The sequence below is a fragment of the Abramis brama genome (genome assembly GCF_963993115.1).
Source record: "Abramis brama genome assembly, chromosome: 1".
In the NCBI taxonomy this organism is placed as follows: Eukaryota; Metazoa; Chordata; class Actinopteri; order Cypriniformes; family Leuciscidae; genus Abramis; species Abramis brama.
Window position 1 is genome coordinate 20,804,899 of NC_139963.1, and position 19,965 is coordinate 20,824,863.

General features: G+C 39.6%; 1 protein-coding gene across 12 annotated transcripts in view; it reads left to right on the top strand.

Moving 5' to 3' along the window:
- Nucleotides 1-3,074: 3,074 nt before the first annotated feature.
- Nucleotides 3,075-19,965, top strand: part of bptf (bromodomain PHD finger transcription factor) — a 30,724-nt gene continuing 13,833 nt past the window's right edge. For 2 of the 12 annotated variants that reach the window (XM_084122636.1, XM_084122629.1), the window contains exons 1-19: nt 3,075-3,862; nt 5,661-6,486; nt 8,038-8,258; nt 10,109-10,318; nt 10,789-10,971; nt 11,432-11,617; nt 11,758-11,906; nt 12,116-12,447; nt 12,563-12,694; nt 13,677-13,806; nt 13,893-14,028; nt 14,128-14,415; nt 14,579-16,400; nt 17,226-17,350; nt 17,439-17,567; nt 17,708-17,858; nt 18,118-18,238; nt 18,494-18,734; nt 19,008-19,178. In XM_084122636.1, the coding sequence (XP_083978762.1) occupies nt 3,379-3,862; nt 5,661-6,486; nt 8,038-8,258; nt 10,109-10,318; nt 10,789-10,971; nt 11,432-11,617; nt 11,758-11,906; nt 12,116-12,447; nt 12,563-12,694; nt 13,677-13,806; nt 13,893-14,028; nt 14,128-14,415; nt 14,579-16,400; nt 17,226-17,350; nt 17,439-17,567; nt 17,708-17,858; nt 18,118-18,238; nt 18,494-18,734; nt 19,008-19,178 (6,037 nt within the window). In that variant the 5' untranslated portion in view covers nt 3,075-3,378. The remainder of the gene's footprint in view (nt 3,863-5,660; nt 6,487-8,037; nt 8,259-10,108; nt 10,319-10,788; nt 10,972-11,431; nt 11,618-11,757; nt 11,907-12,115; nt 12,448-12,562; nt 12,695-13,676; nt 13,807-13,892; nt 14,029-14,127; nt 14,416-14,578; nt 16,401-17,225; nt 17,351-17,438; nt 17,568-17,707; nt 17,859-18,117; nt 18,239-18,493; nt 18,735-19,007; nt 19,179-19,965) is intronic. The other 10 variants (XM_084122639.1, XM_084122638.1, XM_084122630.1 and 7 more) reach the window with 8 other exon arrangements.

Genomic DNA, 19,965 nt, shown 5'->3' on the forward strand with positions numbered 1-19,965 from the left:
GTATTTGATACATCAGAAAAGCAGATATTTGGTACAGAAACCTTTGTTTGCAATTACAGAGATCATACGTTTCCTGTAGTTCTTGACCAGGTTTGCACACACTGCAGCAGGGATTTTGGCCCACTTCTCCATACAGACCTTCTCCAGATCCTTCAGGTTTCGGGGCTGTCGCTGGGCAATACGGACTTTCAGCTCTCTCCAAAGATTTTCTATTGGGTTCAGGTCTGGAGACTGGCTAGGCCACTCCAGGACCTTGATATGCTTCTTACAGAGCCACTCCTTGGTTATCCTGGCTGTGTGTTTCAGGTCGTTGTCATGCTGGAAGACCCAGCCATGACCCATCTTCAATGCTCTTAGTGAGGGAAGGAGGTTGTTGGCCAAGATCTCACGATACATGGCCCAATCCATCCTCCCCTCAATACGGTGCAGTCGTCCTGTCCCCTTTGCAGAAAAGCATCCCCAAAGAATGATGTTTCCACCTCCATGCTTCACGGTTGGGATGGTGTTCTTGGGGTTGTACTCATCCTTCTTCTTCCTCCAAACATGGCGAGTGGAGTTTAGACCAAAAAGCTCTATTTTTGTCTCATCAGACCACATGACCTTCTCCCATTCCTCCTCTGGATCACCCAGATGGTCACTGGCAAACTTCAGACGGGCCTGGACATGCGCTGGCTTGAGCAGGGGGACCTTGCGTGCGCTGCAGGATTTTAATCCATGACGGCATAGTGTGTTACTAATGGTTTTCTTTGAGACTGTGGTCCCAGCTCTCTTCAGGTCATTGACCAGGTCCTGCTGTGTAGTTCTGGGCTGATCCCTCACCTTCCTCATGATCATTGATGCCCCACGAGTTGAGATCTTGCATGGTGCCCCAAACCGAGGGAGATTGACCGTCATCTTGAACTTCCATTTTCTAATAATTGCGCCAACAGTTGTTGCCTTCTTACCAAGCTGCTTGCCTATTGTCCTGTAGCCCATCCCAGCCTTGTGCAGGTCTACAGTTTTATCCCTGATGTCCTTACACAGCTCTCTGGTCTTGCCATTGTGGAGAGGTTGGAGTCTGTTTGATTGAGTGTGTGGACAGGTGTCTTTTATACAGGTAAGAGAGTTCAAACAGGTGCAGTTAATACAGGTAATGAGTGGAGAACAGGAGGGCTTCTTAAAGAAAAACTAACAGGTCTGTGAGAGCCGAAATTCTTACTGGTTGGTAGGTGATCAAATACTTATGTCATGCAATAAAATGCAAATTAATTATTTAAAAATCATACAATGTGATTTTCTGGATTCCGTCTCTCACAGTTGAAGAGTAAATTACAGACTTCTACATGCTTTGTAAGTAGGAAAACCTGCAAAATCAGCAGTGTATCAAATACTTGTTCTCCCCACTGTATCTCCTCCTGGGACCCAGGAATACACTTTTGTCCACTATAGTACAACTATAATACAACTTCTGCTTGGTATTTTAATATGACTGACATTAACTTAGTGATCAAATTAAGCACTCTTATGGAAATATAATACTATTTTTGTCATTATGACAAGTGAATATGGAAAAAATTATTTATCAATATTCCTATGATATATTAGACATTATTATGAAAATGTTGCCAATTTTTACTCCCATTATTATACACTTCTTTTTTCATTACATGTTGCCCCAAGAACACATTAATATGCAAATTGTATACAGTATATAGATACATTGTATTGAATAGGACTACCCATTTATGGCCATTTTACCCACATACTGCATAAAGTAAAATGGTATATAAATTCATTCCGTTTAATCTTTAATAACATAGTTATGAAAGTATAATCATCTTTATACAAAAAATCCTGAAACCTAAAAATTGATTGGTGAATAAAATTTTTTTTTAAAAAATCCCATTCATTCATTCATTCATTATTTCAGACCCTTAGGTCCATATCACAAAGTAAAAGAAAGAAAAGAATAACATACAAAGATTTACATACAACAATCATTATATTAAAAACATACAAACTTGAATTCCAGTGCTTCCAGAACCAGGAGGAATACCATGTATCACGTAATGTAGGATCATTAAGACCATTCTGATTGTATTTTTTGAATCACCTAATCAACATTTACATATTTGATTATTATTATTATTACTATTATACATATAATTCCTTAACACAGCATGCAATGTATGTAGGAACATCATTAGATACAAACATTTGGCTTGCATTTCCACCTTGGGAGCTTAAGCTAAATTCTTAATGCATCATTAAATGCCACCTGAAACTTTTTTCATTTTAGTTTTACTATATCTACACCATATAAAATGAAGTATACAGTAAGCTCTAAAAAGTGATATTTTAACATCACCTGTGCACATATAAAATGTATGTGCCAACATATTTCCCCATCCATATAACTTACAGCACTGGCGCTGCACATCATCATCATTTAGATAATTTCTAATAATGTGACCCAAGTATTTTATTTTATTTACCACATTTAATACTTGGTCACCAAAATAAAAAGAGGGAAAGTTTTGCTTAAGGTCCTCTTTAGTTTTAACAATCATAATCACACTCGTTTAGTATTAAATTTAATTAAAAAAAATTGCCAATTCACGGCTTCTTTAAAAAAAAAAAAAAGAGTTCTGGTGTCCACCACAGTAGACATAGCATCACATATGAATAAAATATATATTTGTATGCTCTAAACAATGTAATGACATCAGGAAATAAAAAAATAAAAAAAAACTTTTTACTTGGTCGAAAGGAAGAAAAGTTCGAGGCTATTTTCCTAATGTGTACACATGGAGAAAAATGGCTACATGATAGCCTAATACATGTTCTGTAATATCAACACCAACTTATTTTATTCAGTAGCTTCTTAGCCCAATCTGTTTCTGTCAACCCTCCATCTCAATGAACCGAATGAAGTTAACACGTAGAAGAAAATGGAGAACAGATGACAAGAGCCCCTGCCTCAGAACAACACTAAAACCATCAAATCTACACACAGAGGCACTCTTTCACGTGCTTAAGAGCCTAATGATAGTAACAGGCGCTCAGGAAGCGTGTTGACAGTCGCGAAACGCAACAAACATCGTGGCGTGCTGAAAGCGTTGAGTCGGAGCGCGGGTCACGTGACTCTAGCACAGGCCTGCTGTCTGTTGTCAGCGGGACGGAGAGGGAGGAAAGAACATGGCGGCTACGAGCGACCTGAAGCGGGGCGCCGGGCGTTCGTTTTGAGCTTTCTCGCGTTAACCGAGACCGGGGCTCCGCGGGACTAGTGCATTCTCACCTGCACGGGATCAACTTTGCGGTGGTGCCCGAAATTCCGGGTTTGGTGCGTGTAAAGTGCAGGCTAAACGCGAAACTGAAGAGAATAGATTTTTATCCATAATGAGGGGGAGACGAGGCAGGCCGCCCAAAGCGCAGCTGATGCAGGAGCCCTCAACGGGACCGGTGCGCGGTCTGAGACCACGCCGGGGCTTGCGGGCGAAGGTGAAAGTTACCTCCGATGACGATTATGTTACCCCTAAACGAGGGATTCATCATCATTCAACACGAGGCCGGAGAAAAGCGCGATCCGCGGTATCGAGGGGCAGAGGAAGAGGCAGGGGAACGGCCAGAGGCAGGGGGCGGCGGAACACCGCGAGCGGGGTGGTTTACGACGACCACGAGAGCGATGAAGATGATGAGGATGCGGTTAGTTTGAGATCAGAAGAGGAAGAAATCATTGAGGAGCCTCTGACGGATGAAGAGGAGGAAGAAGAAGAAGAGGAGGAGGCCATCAACGACGAGTCCGACTACCTGGAGGAACTGGACGAATTGGAAGAAGATGATGCGAGTTACTGCACGGAGAGCAGCCACGGCAGCAACGCAGGTACGAGCGATCTTCATCGATCTCACCGGCGACTGATCCGTGTGCAGCAATGAGACCGAAAACACCGCTCTTTTGTTGACCAAAACACTCAAAATGGATCCTGGTGCTTTTCTATGCTTGGCAAAGGCCGCGGGTTTAGCAAGTAGCATTAGCGCGGTAGTCATTTGTTGCGATGAAATTGCAATTGCAGGACGCTATCAAGATGCAAAAAGCCTTAGAATTAAATATTAAACTTAAAAATCCCATTGTACAAAAGTAAAGCAGTTTTTAATATCGACAAAAAGTTAGCTTCACTCGTCAATTATGTATTTGCTAACGGTTAGCGTGTTAGCTTATTAAATCCAGACACCCTCTGCATTGTGTTTTAAATACTTTTAAATCACTCTCTCTTGTTATATGATTATATGTTTCAATGGGTTTAGGCTGTAACGGGATCACTTTTTAATCTTGCATATGAGCACACCAAAAGTTAGTTAGCCCGTTATCTTGCTAATTGATTTCGCGCTGATAAGATAATTTGTTAATAAAACCATCTGCATATTCCATAAACTTTGCTAAAAGTACGGTCGAGTGTTGTATTTAGGTGTTTTACTTACTATCCACCCTCATTTGCATGAGGCTATGGTTGTCTGACTGGTGTTTTGGAGCACGTAGCCAAAGCTGAAGTGCAGCTAATGACAGGGCAGCATGCGGCCGATTGTTTTGAAATCCAGCGCCAGTGCCGTCGCACCTGACGCGGGGAGGACGTTTAAACTCGACCCGCTACTGTGTCACTCTCGCACATGACGTCATGATTCCATTTATGATGTAGCTTATGACGGTTTTGCTGCAGTTAGGATGATTTACCCGCCTTATGAGAGATAATTAGGGTTGAAGTACTTTTAGAGTGATGGATGAGGTATTGAACCTCATGTTGTCTATTTGAAGGTTTTAAAATGTAATGTATTCCTGTGATGGTAAAGCATCATTTCTCCAGTCTTTAGTGTCACTTGATCCTTCAGAAATCATTCTTATGTGATTATTTGATGCTCAGGAAACATTTCTGATAATTATCAATGTTTAAAATAGTTGTGCTGATTAATATTTTTGTGGAAACGTGATGCATTTTTTTCAGGATTCTTTAATGGATAAAACCGTTAAAAAGAAAGAGATTTATGAAGTTACAAATCTTTTTGTGTCATCATAAATATCTTTACTGCCACTTTTGATCAATTTAATGTGACCTTGCTGAATACAATTATTAATTTCTAACCCCAAACTTTTGAAAAATGCTGTGCATATTAAGTTTTTTTCAAAGATTAAAATATATTTGTATAGAATTTAAGTATGCCTTATGCAGATTTCTGTGTTGTTGCTTTTTATTTTAAACTGTTATGTGCATGCAAATTGCCAATGTTATCATCTTTTTCCTTTGGGAATCATAAAAATTAACTGTTGGTTTAATAGAGCATGCACAATGTTATGTTCCTTATTGTCTCATTTTTTGAGTTAAGTTTTTAAGCAGATGCCTGATCATTCCTGATGTCTGACTAACTGATTGACTTATTAATTGTCGTCTGAATCAACATGAATTTTTGGGGGAAACTGATCATTTCATGCAAGTTATTCCAAATGGACTCTAACATGACCGTCTCTCTTATTAACATATAAAATGAGACAAAGTTTCTACATTACATGATCATAAAATTGCGTTGGGACTTGTTTTCCTCCTTGAAAAATTCATGTTGTCTTCAATTTGTTCCTAATTAGAGCACTCACATCCAGCAATCAAAACTGATACTGATTCTCTCTGTTTCAGTAGGTCGTAAAAGACCAAGACCAAGGCGACCACCTTCTCCTATTCTGGAGCAGAAGGAGATTCCTTCTCTGGAGCTGCCCAGTTCCTCCGAGGACCTTCTCATTCCCAACGAGCAGCTACTCAACGCATCAGCTGTTTATGAGGTTCTTCGCAGTTTCAGTACAGTCTTGCGTCTCTCTCCGTTCCGTTTCGAGGACTTCTGCGCTGCTTTGGTCGGACAGGAGCAGTGCACGCTGATGGCGGAGACGCACATCTGTCTGCTGAAGGCCATCTTACGGGAGGAGGACACCTCCAACACCACTTTCGGACCCACGGACCTCAAAGACAGCATCAACTCCACGCTCTACTTCATTGACGGTATGACCTGGCCAGAAGTGGTGCGTTCATACTGCGAAAGCGACCCCGAGTATCACCACGTGCTCCCTGACCTGGAGGGCGAAGACTACCCGTTCAGTCCTTTGGAGAGCAAAGTCAAGGTCTTACAGTTCCTGGTGGACCAATTCCTCACCACCAACCTCGCCCGCGAAGAGCTCATGTCCGAGGGGGTCGTTCAGTACGACGACCATTGCCGGGTTTGCCACAGGCTCGGCGACCTCCTGTGCTGCGAGACCTGCTCAGCCGTGTATCACCTTGAGTGCGTGAAGCCTCCACTGGAAGAGGTGCCCGAGGACGAATGGCAGTGTGAGATTTGTGTGGCGCACAAAGTGCCCGGCGTAACAGACTGTCTGACAGAGTTCCAGAAGAGCCGGCCGTACATCCGGCAAGAGCCCATTGGTTACGACCGACATCAAAGAAAATACTGGTTTCTCAACAGGAGGATCGTTGTGTGAGTATTTGCAATATATTATGGATACAAACTGCTGTGTAAAAAAAAAAAAAAGAAGCCATTTATAAAGCAGTTCTTAAGTGCTCACTTACAAAGAGTTTAATTATTGACCCGTGTAATAATAAACAAGCTATGCAATAAGGTCTCATTTGTTAACCATCGTTAATGCATTAACTATGATAAACTAACAATGGGCAATATAGTTTTACAGCATTTATTAACATTTTGTTAATGTTAGTTAATAAACATGTTCATGTTACTAGTTCACAGTGCATTAATGTTAAGATACAGCATTATGCAAAATGTATTAATAAATGTTGAGATTAACATTAAGATTAAAGGAATAGTTCACTTCAAAATAAAAATTCTGTCATAATTTACTCACCCTCAAGTTGTTTCAAACCTGTATGAATTTCTTTCTTCTACTGAACACAAAAGAAGATATTATGAAGAAAGTTGTTAATTAAACAGTTGATGGACTTCCATGGTATTTATTTTCCTACTCAGGAAGTCATTGGGGTCCATCAACTGTCTGGCTACCGACATTCTTTAAAAAATATCTTCTTTTGTGTTCAGCAGAAGAAACTCATACAGGTTTGAAGCAACTTGAGGGCGAGTAAATGACGACAGAATTTTCTTTTTGAAGTGAACTAATCCTTTAATAAATGCAAAGTATTGGTCACTTTTATATAATGTTAACTAAGGAAACCTTATTGTAAAGTGTTACCATAAAATTATCACTGAACATGATATTTTCTAAAGAATGATTCTTTCGTTCATGCATTGACATATTTGTGAACATTATTGTTATAACTATAGGCTAAAGTTTGTGAATAAACTTTGATGTTGGATTGAGAAAGCTTGAACCTTGAAAGCGGGACTCGAACTCAGGTCGCTTTGTGTACAGCTGCGGCAAATATATTATTTTGGCAGCTTTGGAATTCCATATCCACAGTGATTTTGCTTTGATGTAATAGCTAACTTACAGCAGTTATTTTGTCTATGGGTCGTAACATTTCTTTCTGCTTGTTCTAAATCAGATACAGATAAATGAGCACAAGTAAAATAAGATTTATTTCAATGCATTAATAAGAGAGCGATTGTGTGTGTGAATTATTCCTACCGTCTCTCTATTAATTGTGAAGCTGTGGGTTGTAGTTACTTCAAAAGTAGAAAAATCTATGCTATCTATTTCTATTTCTAGTTCAGTTTCTAAGCTATTTTATTGATAAATCACAGTACAGTGTCGACAATGAAAATTTCAGTACATTACTAACATTTCAACCTAGCTTTTCTGAAAAAGTGAAAAAAACATGGGGTAACACTTTATTTTACAGTGTCGTTGTTACATTTTTTACATGTAATTACTGTAGTAATTACTGTAAATTATGCATAATTAAATCCAACTCACCCTAAACCAAACCCTAATCCTAGCCCTGTACTCAGTACAATTACACCGTGAAAAGGACACCTTAAAATAAAGTGTAACCAAAATATGGTTAAAGTTCATAAAGTGCTTGTGTTTAATGTATGTAACCTGGTCCTTTTCAGAGAGGAAGATGGCGAGGATGAAAATAAGCAGACTTGGTACTATAGCACTAAAGTCCAGCTGGGGGAGTTATTGGAAGTTATGGATAAAGGTTTCTGGGAGAATGACCTCTGCTCCGTGCTGGAGGAGATGAGAGAGGAGATCCACTCTCACATGGACATTACCGAGGAGCTCACTAACAAGGCCCGTGGGAATAACAAGGCATACCTCACCGTTGCCAATGGTAAGAAAATACATGAATCAAAGCTCATACACACCATTTTTATTACCGTCTTGGAAATACACATTTGTTGGGATGTGCAAAGTGAGACCACCACAAACTGTTGCTAGGTTTTTTATTTAATTAGATGGTGTGTTGTATTTTATTTTTTGGACAGCCAAAAAAAATTCTCCAAATAATAATTTTAGTTTTGTAAGATTTACTCACAATAAAATAAATCAAAGGTTTTTTTTGTCAGAGATTTTTTCGATTATTTGCAAGGATGAAATCAATTTTGTTTCTTCCATTTTCTTTTTTTTTTTTAATGTAAAAAAGATGCTAATATTGTTTGTTTATTATATGTATTTCCTTTGGGAATCATGCATATTAGTTATCGTTTTAATACAGCATACACAACCACTGAACGTTATGAGCTAAGTTTTTAAGCAGATGCCAGATCATTCCTGGATGTCTGACTAACTGATTGACTTATTTATGGACATGCATGTTGTCTGAATCAACATGATTTCTTTTCGGAAACTGGTCATTTTAGCAACCCACACTCATTTTTCCCCTTTTCTAAATAGTTCATGACTCTGCTGGTCTCTTGTCTGCTCTGTGGAAGTGGGACTTATTTAATTTCTTTAAGTTAAGCCTTCAGCTTTCTTGTATGGAAATGACAGTAGTTATTTTCCTTAAGTATGTGGGGTTTTTTTTATTTTATTTTTATTAAGTATTTATATATAATGCAGCTTATGAATCCAATGCTAAGACCTAACTTTAATAAATGCTCAGTGAATTTACCAGTAATTAAATTATGCGTGACTATTACACCATAAATTAAGCCTTTTCAACAAATATAATTTATTTCAATTGACTTGTTTTAGTTATGTTGAACAAACTTGTATCCATTTAGTAAAACCTACTAGATTTAATCAGAATATATGCACTTTTAAAGTATTTTTTTTTCTTGTTTTTTAAATTACTTTCAATACTTGTTTTATTGTAATGGTATGTACAAATATGATAAAAATATAACTGCATTTCATTACTGGATAATACCATTACACATTTCTTTGCAAATGTTTACATTTTTATTTTATTATTTATCATTATTATAATATTTTCCTGGCATACAACAAGTACCAGACATATTTAAATCAGAGTACTAAATTAAATTAACAACATGAATGGATGATGAAATCTAAATGAATAAATCATGTGGATTTTCATACACCCGGTTATGGTAAAACATACTTTTTCACGTGTCCCATTGCAAATAAGGACTTCCATTTCACAAATTTATTGTGATTGCCTGCAGTGTACATTAGCAGTGTCAAAAAGAAAATGTGGAAAGAATTGAGTTAATTTAATGAACTACAGTCAGTGACTGTCTGAATCAATAATAGTTAATGTGAAGGAATTCAAAATGATGAATTGGGATGCAATTCAAATGACTGTACGGTGTCTTTCCGCCCAGCTATTTATAGCAGTGCAAAAGCAGCTCCACCTGCACTGAAGTGAGATTTATCTTGTAAAGTATTTCACTTGCTGCAGATGTTTCATGCATCTTTTGCTTCCTGCATGCAAACTTTGTTTTCATGTGGTTACTTGAATGCTTAGTTGGGACTGGTAAGTTGAAAGTAGTTACATTTTTCAAAACTTACAAATAACTTGTAGGCCATTGTATGTCAGTGATTAACCAGCTTAACTCGTTGACATCTTTAGGCTTATGAAATGTTCATGATCTCATTTGATGTTAATAGGAATTAGGAACGGATTTGTTTAGGGATACACATTGGACAGCTGTTGTGGTGTTTAGTGCTGTTAAATGGGCGAGATCTTGATAATATTCTTCTATGCATTTCCTCCAGATGTGATCTTGGACCGCCTGAAGACCAAGCAGGAAGCGGAGCTTGAGGAGGTGAAGCGACGGGCAGCGGAGGAGGCTGAGAGGGCCAGACAGGAATCGAAATCAGGATCTGGTGAACCAGCTGTGACCGATCAGACGAACTCGAACGGATCGTGTCCGCAACAAGACTCCAGTAATGGGAATGCGACGAATGAGCAAACTTCTGCAGACGGTTAGAGATCTTTTTATGGCTCTATTAGCTGTGTTAACATGATTTTGTGTGTTTTTGATGTCGGTTTTAATTGCAAGTGCATCTTTCTAATAGAAGTAATTCAGGCACACTTGTGATTTGGGGTCTGTTTAGTAGTAATTACATCTTGTACTTTTTTTAGTACTTTTTTTGTTTGTGAAGGGCTATTTATCATATCACACATACATCATCTTCAGTTTATTGATAAAATGTTAGAATGACATTTCTAATTTACAGGAGTCCCACTGTTGTTAAAAACCTGGAAATATCAGGAAATTTTTAAATGTTTTTTGGGCCTTAAAAAAGTTATTGGAATTTCTATTATGAATTTCCTTTTTTTCTAGTTTTACTCTTCTGTTAATTTTGTTTTATTATTAATAATTAAGATATTATTACCCTTGTGTAGTGATATTTTATACTTGCTAAACACGGTCTCTTTTGTCAAATTTCAGCTTCAGTCTCAGCTGTCCCAGTTGGCGAGCTGGGCAGCACCACCAACGTTCCTGAGCTAGCGGCATCCAGCTCAACCATTCCGACTAAAACTGACTCCCAGAATCCCATAGGGAATGCAGTGACATCGTCTTCCAGTGGTGAGGAGGCAGGGGAAGGGACTGATGGGGTGAAAGAGTTGGCAGGTACAGCAAGTTCTTTTCTTAATGTTCAAGTCACATGCTGCTACACTAAGACAGTCCTGACTAGTTAGCTGCAATTGATTGAAGCTAGAAACAGATCTTCCATTTTTTTGTTCTAAAACAAAGACCCTCCTGGCACAAGAGACCATCTACTTTGCCCAGCAACCTTTGCTCAACAGTGCCGTCTATAAAGCAGCACTGGATCTTTGCCATCGTCTTTGTTATATCGTGTTTACTGAGAGTATAGAGCCTGTTTGAATTGGATTTAACAAAGTTTACAATGGTGCACTGATTTATACTGCAGTGTTGATGATTTACTACAATATTATTTTGGCTGTGGCTAGAGTGAAATGCTAGTCATTTATTTTTGCAATAATTTTATGTGTATTATGGGAGTATTCTACTCTCAACATGGCCATTACTAATGTATCTCATGTATCCTCTGTCACTGATTCTCCTTCAGATAAGATTTCAGAGTCTGCTGCTCATGGTGATGGGGATTCTGTACTAGAGACTGAACCTGCACAGACAGTGGATGAGAACAGCTGCAGCAGTCATTTCTCCATCACTGAATGCCTGCGAGGTCCAGAAGAGCCTGACCTGGTGGACCGATCTTCACAATCTTCTCTCAACAGCCAAGATGATACAGGTTTCTATGCACCTTCATGCACAGAATATACTTTTAAATTTCTTATATATGTTTAAAATTTGTTATAAATAACCATACACAACTGTTCAAAAGTTTGGGGTTATACATTTATATACATTTATATAATTTTTTTTTTTTAGGTGAGGGTAAAGCTAATGGAGATAGTGCAAAGACAGGATCTTCACGCATGATTACACGACTCCGGAACCCTGATAGCAAGCTAAGCCAACGCAAGGTCATGCAGGACAAAGATGGCAGCTCTCAGGATGGTAGCAGGGCACTTAAAGAGGTAAGGCTGTTGTCTTTATTAATGGTGACAGATTACATCTTGCATCTTGCAGGTTGTTGATGTTTTGATGACAAAATAGATTTTTGGTCATTAGTGGTATTTGCTAAGGCATGAATTTGTATTAGTATAAAGGTACCATAGGTCTTCAACAAAAAAGTCACATAGTTGCTAAATCTGTAAATCTTTAAATCATGTCATTGATATTTCAGACTCCCCCACTGTCGTCATTTGGCTCCTTTAAGAGAGATTCAAACAAGAGCAGTGGCTTTTTCAAACTGGGCCATGAGGGCAAGTTTCGCGTCTACCACAACCAGTATAGCACTAACACACTTGCCCTGAACAAGCACCAACACCGTGAGGACCATGACAAACGCAGACATCTTTCCCACAAGTTTTGCATGACCCCTGCTGGTGAGTTCAAGTGGAACGGATCGCTGTACGGCTCCAAAGCCCTAACTGTGTCCACTCTGAGATTAACCATCATCCAGCTGGAGAACAATGTCCCTGCTCCATTCTTACATCCCAACTGGGCGTCACACAGGTGAAAGTCTTACAAGTACTACCAGTAGGACTTGGGGTTTTTTTTAAAAATGTGCTAAAGTTTCCTAGAAGAAGCATTTAACCATGTCATCCTGTGACCTTTTCCATTGCTGTAGGTCAAACTGGATAAAGGCTGTCCAAATGTGCAGCAAGGCGAGAGAGTTTGCTTTAGCTTTGGCCATTCTAGAGTGTGCAATCAAACCAGTGGTCATGCTCCCTATGTGGAAGGATTCTCTGGGTCACACAAGGTCAGTTTAAATGAACCTACAATCTTTTGATGCTAATTTATACAGAATTATACTACGAATGCAATATGGTGACCTTCAATGCGAGTGCAGACAGTGAAGTTCACACGATCTGTTGCCCGTTAGAGCTGGGTAGGGTAGAAAATATAAAAAAAATATATCTAGCAACTAACAGTTTTAGAAACTCCTTCAATTTCATTGCTATTCATTTTGAACGCTGCTTTAGTTATGGCATCTAATGCTATAGCTGTTTTGAAAGTCTTCCTATAATAGCAGCCATTACAAATCCTCTAAAAGTATAAAATAAATAAAGTATACATGTAAAAGTATTATATAAACATCAAAAAAGCTCAAACGTTGTCGTTTGAAAGTCATACAGGCCAGACAGATAGATGCATAGATGAACAGTTTAAAGTGTTTGTGATCAAATTTGAGTTTGAAATCATTGTCGACATTGTTCAGAGATATGCATTTAGATAAAATAAAAGAAGATTAATAAATCAGAATAAGCTAAAGGATTGTGCTGAGTTTTGTGGATGAGGAAGTATTTTGGGCTTGTTTGATATTCTGCTTAGGAAAAAAAAAAGTCAAATTAATAAGGAAAGTCATAATAACCCAATTCATGTCTGGGCTGTGTTTAGCTTGAAAGCTTTGGAAGGATTTGCAGTCAGAAAGGGCTTAGGGATTTTGTATTTAAAAAAAAAAGAAAAAAGAAGAAGAAATAAAACCGGCCAAGTTTTCACAATATCAGTGTGTTGGCTTTAAACTAGCACAATTGTCATGTGCAGTTTATTGCCAGGGAAATTAAATGCTTTTTTGCATGTGTGGATAATAATACCTTAATGCAGTAATATATTTATACATTTTTTTACTTCAGCAAATTCTGTGCTGGAGGCTTTCCAAAAATGTACAACGAGTCACCTTTATGTCCCAGTTTTGGTGATCTCTCTTTTTCCTTTTTTTTTTGTGCTTCATCTTTCCGCAGGTTTCATCGCATGACCTCTGTTGAACGGGAAGAGAAGGAGAAGGTGAAAAAGAGAGAGAAAAAACTAGAGGATGAAGAGACTATGCAGCAGGCCACATGGGTGAAGTACACTTTCCCCATCAAACACCAGGTAGATCTTTGAACATTTTAGGAAATTACATCAGCTTCAACATTTGAGCTGAAGGCATTCGGTAACTGTTCAAACATATTCTGTAGGTGTGGAAGCAGAAAGGTGAGGAGTACAGAGTAACTGGGTATGGAGGTTGGAGCTGGGTGAGTAAGACGCACGTCCATCGCTTTTTCCCAAAGCTACCTGGAAACACCAACGTCAATTACCGGAAAGCAATTGAGGGTATGCTGTTTGCTAGTACAGAATACTACAAAATGTAATTGAACTATCTGGGAAACAAAAAAAGTTGTATTTGTCTGATAAAACACTTTTTTTTTTCAGCAGCTAAAACTGGAATGGACAATCAGGCATCTATTTCAGAAACACCAAGAACTTTGGTTAAAACGGATGAAATTTCCTCTGAAAGTGTGCCTGAAAAGGATAACGTCCAGGACACATCCCTGGATTATTCTAAAGAAAAGCTATCTTTGGAGAAAGATCATGTGTTAAAAGATGAAGAACAAGATGAAGAAAAAGAGAATGAAACGGATAAAGAGAAGTGTGATGAGAAAAATGAATCGGTGGAAGAAATGGACACCAGCACTCCAGACTCTGTAAATGATGAAAAAGGTATTTGTAAAGTTTTACTCTTCATTTTCACAGCCCTTTTTTACGTACCAAGGACAGTACATCAGAAATGATAAAGCATTTATTGACCAGAATTTGAATGCGTAAAAATAGTTGTCTTGTAATGTGGAACAGTTGCTAATGAGTCTGTTTTTCATGGTTGTAGCTAACATCACAAATGCCTCATCCGATGCCTCTCCTTTGAAAAGAGAGCCTTCGGATAGTGAGCTGGCGAAGGATAGTGCTCCAAATCAACCCCTGCAGTCCTTCTGGCATGATGTTGTGAACGTCAGTGAAGGCTTCTTGCTGCGCACGGCATACAAGAAAATCAAGGCATCAAAACTTGATGGCCTTTTGGAGAGGCGTGTCAAACAGTTCACCATAGAAGAGAAGCAGAGGCTTGAGAAAATCAAGCAGGGAACCATGTCTAAATCCTCTACAGAAAAGATATTGGCAAACAAAGAGACAACCATTGCTGCTCAAGATCAAAAGATCAAGATTGAAGGAACTATCTCTGAAACTCCAAAAGCTAGACAGACTGAGGGAGTAGCATGTCTAGTAATCCAAGAAAAAGACAATGTGGTCAAAAAGCTTGATTTTAACCAGGAGGAAGAACAGGTTAAGACAAACACTTCAGGACAGAAGAACATCCTGGATGTCAGATTAAATGACTCGGGTGACTTAGCCCCTAAAGAACATGAGCAGAAGTTGACAGAACCTGAACCCAAGACCGCCAGTAGGGTAGCAATGTCTGAGCTTAATGGAAACTCTCAAAGTCTGGATCAAAGCCTCAGCTTGAACGCTAAACCTGAGAAAACCGTTACAGACGTTACGTCCCCACCTGAAGACTCTGAGAGAAAGGACATCATTGAAAACAATGAAAATGACCTAGATGTAAAGAGAGCTTTGCCTGTGCAAGTAAATGGGAAGGATGGTCCTGTTGACCCAGAATGTAAGACTTTGACTGATAATGTTAACACAAAGGAGCTAACCAATACTGTTGCAGAGGAGATTAAAGCAATATCACCAAAGGAACCAGTGAAGTCGCTATTGAATGGTGACGCCACTCAAGAGTGTCTTAACGAATGGACTAATAGCACGATTCCTCAGCTGAATTCGGATGAGGATAAAGGGGTTACCAAGCTTGATCCTGATTATACACCGCCTCAGAAAGTGGCCAAGTTGGAGAACAACACTGAAGAATCTATAGACTCCTCGGTTTCTTCCACTGTACCTGAACCTTCTTCTGTAGCTTCCGAGCCGAATGCAAGATCCGAGGTGCCTAGTCATAGCTCAAAGATAGAGCCAGTGCAAGTTGAGGAGGCAAAGCCTCCTGTTCCTTCTCCCGTCCCTTCAGCGGAAGAGTCCAGCTTAAGTAGTGACCTCACCGAAAACAGCAGCAGCGTTAGTGAGACTACGACCGTCATTACTCAAGTCACGACAACTACAACCACAGTATCCACAGCGTCCCGTATGGTGTTGACCTCACGTGATGGTCTTGCTTCCAATAATGGGATCAGTACACCTGTACCAACAGATTCTAAGGTGGAGTCTACCAGCTCTGTTTCGACACTCTCCACTACAACTACCACTGTTACACAGGTTACAGACTCACCCCAGGAAGCTACTCTAACAAAAGAGTGTTTGACCACTGTCACAAAAACACTGACCGATACCATGTTGAGTCCTAGTGGTTCCACTGTAAAATCTATGACAGTGAGTCACGAATATTCCACCAGGGACAGGGTACGACTGTTAAAGTTCTCTCGCACCAAGAAAACGCGGTCCGGAACAGCCTTGCCCTCGTATCGCAAGTTTGTGACCAAGAGTAGCAAGAAGAGTATCTTTGTGCTTCCCAATGATGAGCTGAAGAAGCTAGCAAGGCGCGGTGGTATCCGTGAAGTTCCTATCTTCAACTATAACGCCAAGCCAGCCCTGGACATTTGGCCCTACCCATCCCCACGACCAACATTTGGGATCACATGGAGGTCTGTATTTACACTTTATTTCCCTGTTTCATGTTGTCTTTCTAAACACCTGAATTAATTGATAAAGCAGTCATCGGGTAGGGGTGTCCATTCCTGCTCCTGAAGGGCCACTTTCCAGCAGAGTTTAGTTCTAGCCGTAATCAAGCCGCTAAACTGAAATATTAACTTTCTGTTCTATGGACAGAGATGATGCTTCAAATCTTGTGTCTTGTAAAGGAAGAGATGTGCCATCACTTCTCTAGGCAATCAGACTTGTGTTTTTGCCTTGTGTATGAGAATATGAATGAAAATCATAACCGTATGGGACCAGAATTTCATCGAGACTTGGGGTGGGCTATTTTGACTTGGGCCAGTAATAACCTACCAATGTCCTACAACCACTGAGAACATTTTGGCAACCATGTTGCAGTGCACTAAAATCTAATTGGAACAACTTGGCAACTTTACTGCAATGCACTGGCAACCCCTTTAGTAGTTTTGGGGACAGGTTCAGCTTCAAGAACCTCTCACTTTTGTTCAGAGAATGTGAACTGGAATCTAGTTTATCTAATAAATCTACTAGTTTCCTAAAGGTATTTTGTAGCCTTTTCCTGAACTATTATGTTATTGGTCCCAATTAGTGTTCAAATCTTTCCTCAAGGTTAATTTGGTGTCCAGAGGAGAGACCAGGATATTGATGCTAGCTGTCCATTTATGATCATTTTCAAGAGCAGTACTAGTCACCAAAAGACCAAATAGGCTTATGAGATCTGCATTAATACCTAATTAAAAAAAAAAAAAAAACCATTTCTGTGATGCTAATGAACTGGAGGTTCTTTCATACAGATACCGACTCCAGACGGTGAGGTCTTTGGCTGGAGTGAGCCTAATGCTAAGGCTACTTTGGGCCTGCCTCAGATGGGATGACATGTCTGTGAAACCCTCACCCACAGGAGGGACAACGCGAACAGGTTGGCGCTTAACCGCTTTAATATCACTTTGGCATTCATGAGGAACTTTAAAAAGCCAGTGCTCAACCATTTTTGTGTAACTTAACAGAGACATCTGACACTGATATCACCACCACGGAGATCATAAAGCGGAGAGATGTTGGTCCATATGGCATTCGTTCAGAGTATTGCATCAGGAAGATTATTTGTCCCCTTGGGGTACCTGAGACTCCCAAAGGTAATGGTGACTCAATGAGTCCTTATGCCAGGCAACTGATTAGTCCATTGTTTTCAGACATGGATGGTTTTCTATAATGCAAGGCTAGATTGACCCGAAACACTGTTGATATTTGGTCTGTCCATCATTCCTTTGAGCAGAGACTCCCACACCTCAAAGGAAAGGCCTTCGTTCGAGCGCTCTGAGACCAAAGAAGCCAGAACCGGCTAAGCAGACAGGGCCTGTTGTGATCGAAACCTGGGTGGCCGAGGAAGATCTGGAACTCTGGGAGATTCGAGCCTTTACTGAAAGGTGGGAATTTCCTCTTTTTCCTGTTGTTTATGTGAATTTGCACGCCTTCACAATGCAACATACTGATTCATTGCATACTCATCTGTCAGACGCTCCAGAAAATCTTTCTCTTGTGTGAAATTTATTGGATAAAGGACGGTTGTAGATAAGACATGAATATATACATTTTCATATATTATATTTTAACGATAATAAAAATGTAGAATGTTATTTCCTGTGGATGTTTACACAATTACCAATTTGTATGTTTGTATGGCAGGGTTGAGAGGGAAAAGGCACAAGCGGCTGACCCAACTAAGGTTAGTGTGCAGAAGAAAGCAGAGGAGGTCAAGGCCCAATTGGAAGCTCAGCTAAAGCATCAGAGATTGGCAGCCCAGCAGGTGGGAATGTAGACATGTGCCCACCTGGGGCGCCCCTCTTAACCAGGGGCACAATGCTGAAAGAAATGAGTGTTCTTTCCAATGGGCCTTTTGTTTGGTTGTTGCCATTAATGATCATTTAACTCTCAGATTGGTTGTGTGTGTTCTTAATTTTAATAATCTTGTTTTGGCTGATTTTGTCTAGTTTATTTATCTTATTGCCTAGTATTTTTGTTTATATTGTCATGGTAAATGTTTTCGATGATAATATTGCAGAAACGGTTGGAACAGCAAAAACCTAGCAGCACCAGCACCACATCCACCTTGACCAGCACCCCTACGACCCCTGGCACCACTACTCAGAAGGTGGTGTTGGGCTCTATTAGCGGTCAGGTAACTTCAGCGCCAAAAGTGGTAATGACCACCAAGCTGGGCTCTCCGGTGACATTCCAGCAAAACAAGAACTTCCAGCAGTCCTTTGCTTCCTGGGTCAAGCAGGGCCAACAGGGCAGTTCAGGTCAGTCTTTACAATGTTATGAGGATGCATGGTTAATTACAGTTCTTGATGACTTTTTATTTTAGATGTTATTGTAGTGTGTTTTTGCACGTCAGTGTATTTGATTGGAAATTAGCATACTTTTTATTTTATTTTTGGGAAGCTTATTTGTAGTGGTGTGTTTAGTGCTTGACATCGACGTTCGTTGTCCGTGGCGTACTTGGATGCAACCGCCGCTGTATTACCTGATTGAGATGTATGTGCTAGGGTGGTGATCAGACCTGTGTCTTGCAGTCTCTACCAGTTCGGTTGTGACTGTGGCGGCGAGTAGCGCCACCACGTCTGGGCAAACGTTCCACATCGCTGCTGCTGCGGGGTCGATGGCCGGCAGTGTCATCACCGCTAAACTACCTGTTCCAGCCAACAGCAAGATAGTCACAGTGAACGTGCCAACCACGCAAGGAGGTACGGCAGGCCTCCAACATCATTGGCATGTGATTTTTGTTTCAAGTTAGGCCTGCCTGCACGCAGATTCGCAGAGAGGCATAATATCGGCACCATATTCTTAAATGACGTTTATTTTTTACTTCGTTTCTAATGATAAACGGCATACCGTGTGCATGGGTCACTTAATGCAGCCTGTTAGTTAATCTAAAAGGTTGTTCAGACTGGCAGCAGTTTGCTGCAAAAAAGCAGCTGAAAGTCACTGAGTTGAAGGAAACATTCATTTTAATTGCTGTCATTGTGAACATCCTATAAAGTTTGGTACAAAGCTCTACGTCCTTTTTACGGCTTCAATTTCAATTCAGTTGGTTGTCATTGTTTAGCATTGTCATTGCATAATACAAAGGATTTCTTTCTTTCTTTTTTTGTGCCAATTTGTTTGGTTTTCTGTTCGGAAAACACTTAAACTTAATATTCCAAATCAAATATTCTTATTCTGATATCAGTACACTACTGTTTAAAAGTTTGGGGTCAGTGAGGTTTTTTTTATATATATATATATATATAAAGAAATTAATACTTTTATTCAGCAAGGATGCATTAAATTAATCAAAAGTGACAGTAAAACATTTTTAATGTCAGTTAAAGATTTACATTTCAAATAAATTGTGATCTATTCGTCAAAGAATCCTGAGAAAATATATGATATATAAATAAAATATTAAACCGTTTTGATATTGATGCTAATAAGAAATGTTTCTTGAGCATTAAATTATCATATCAGAATGATTTCTGAAGGATCATGTGA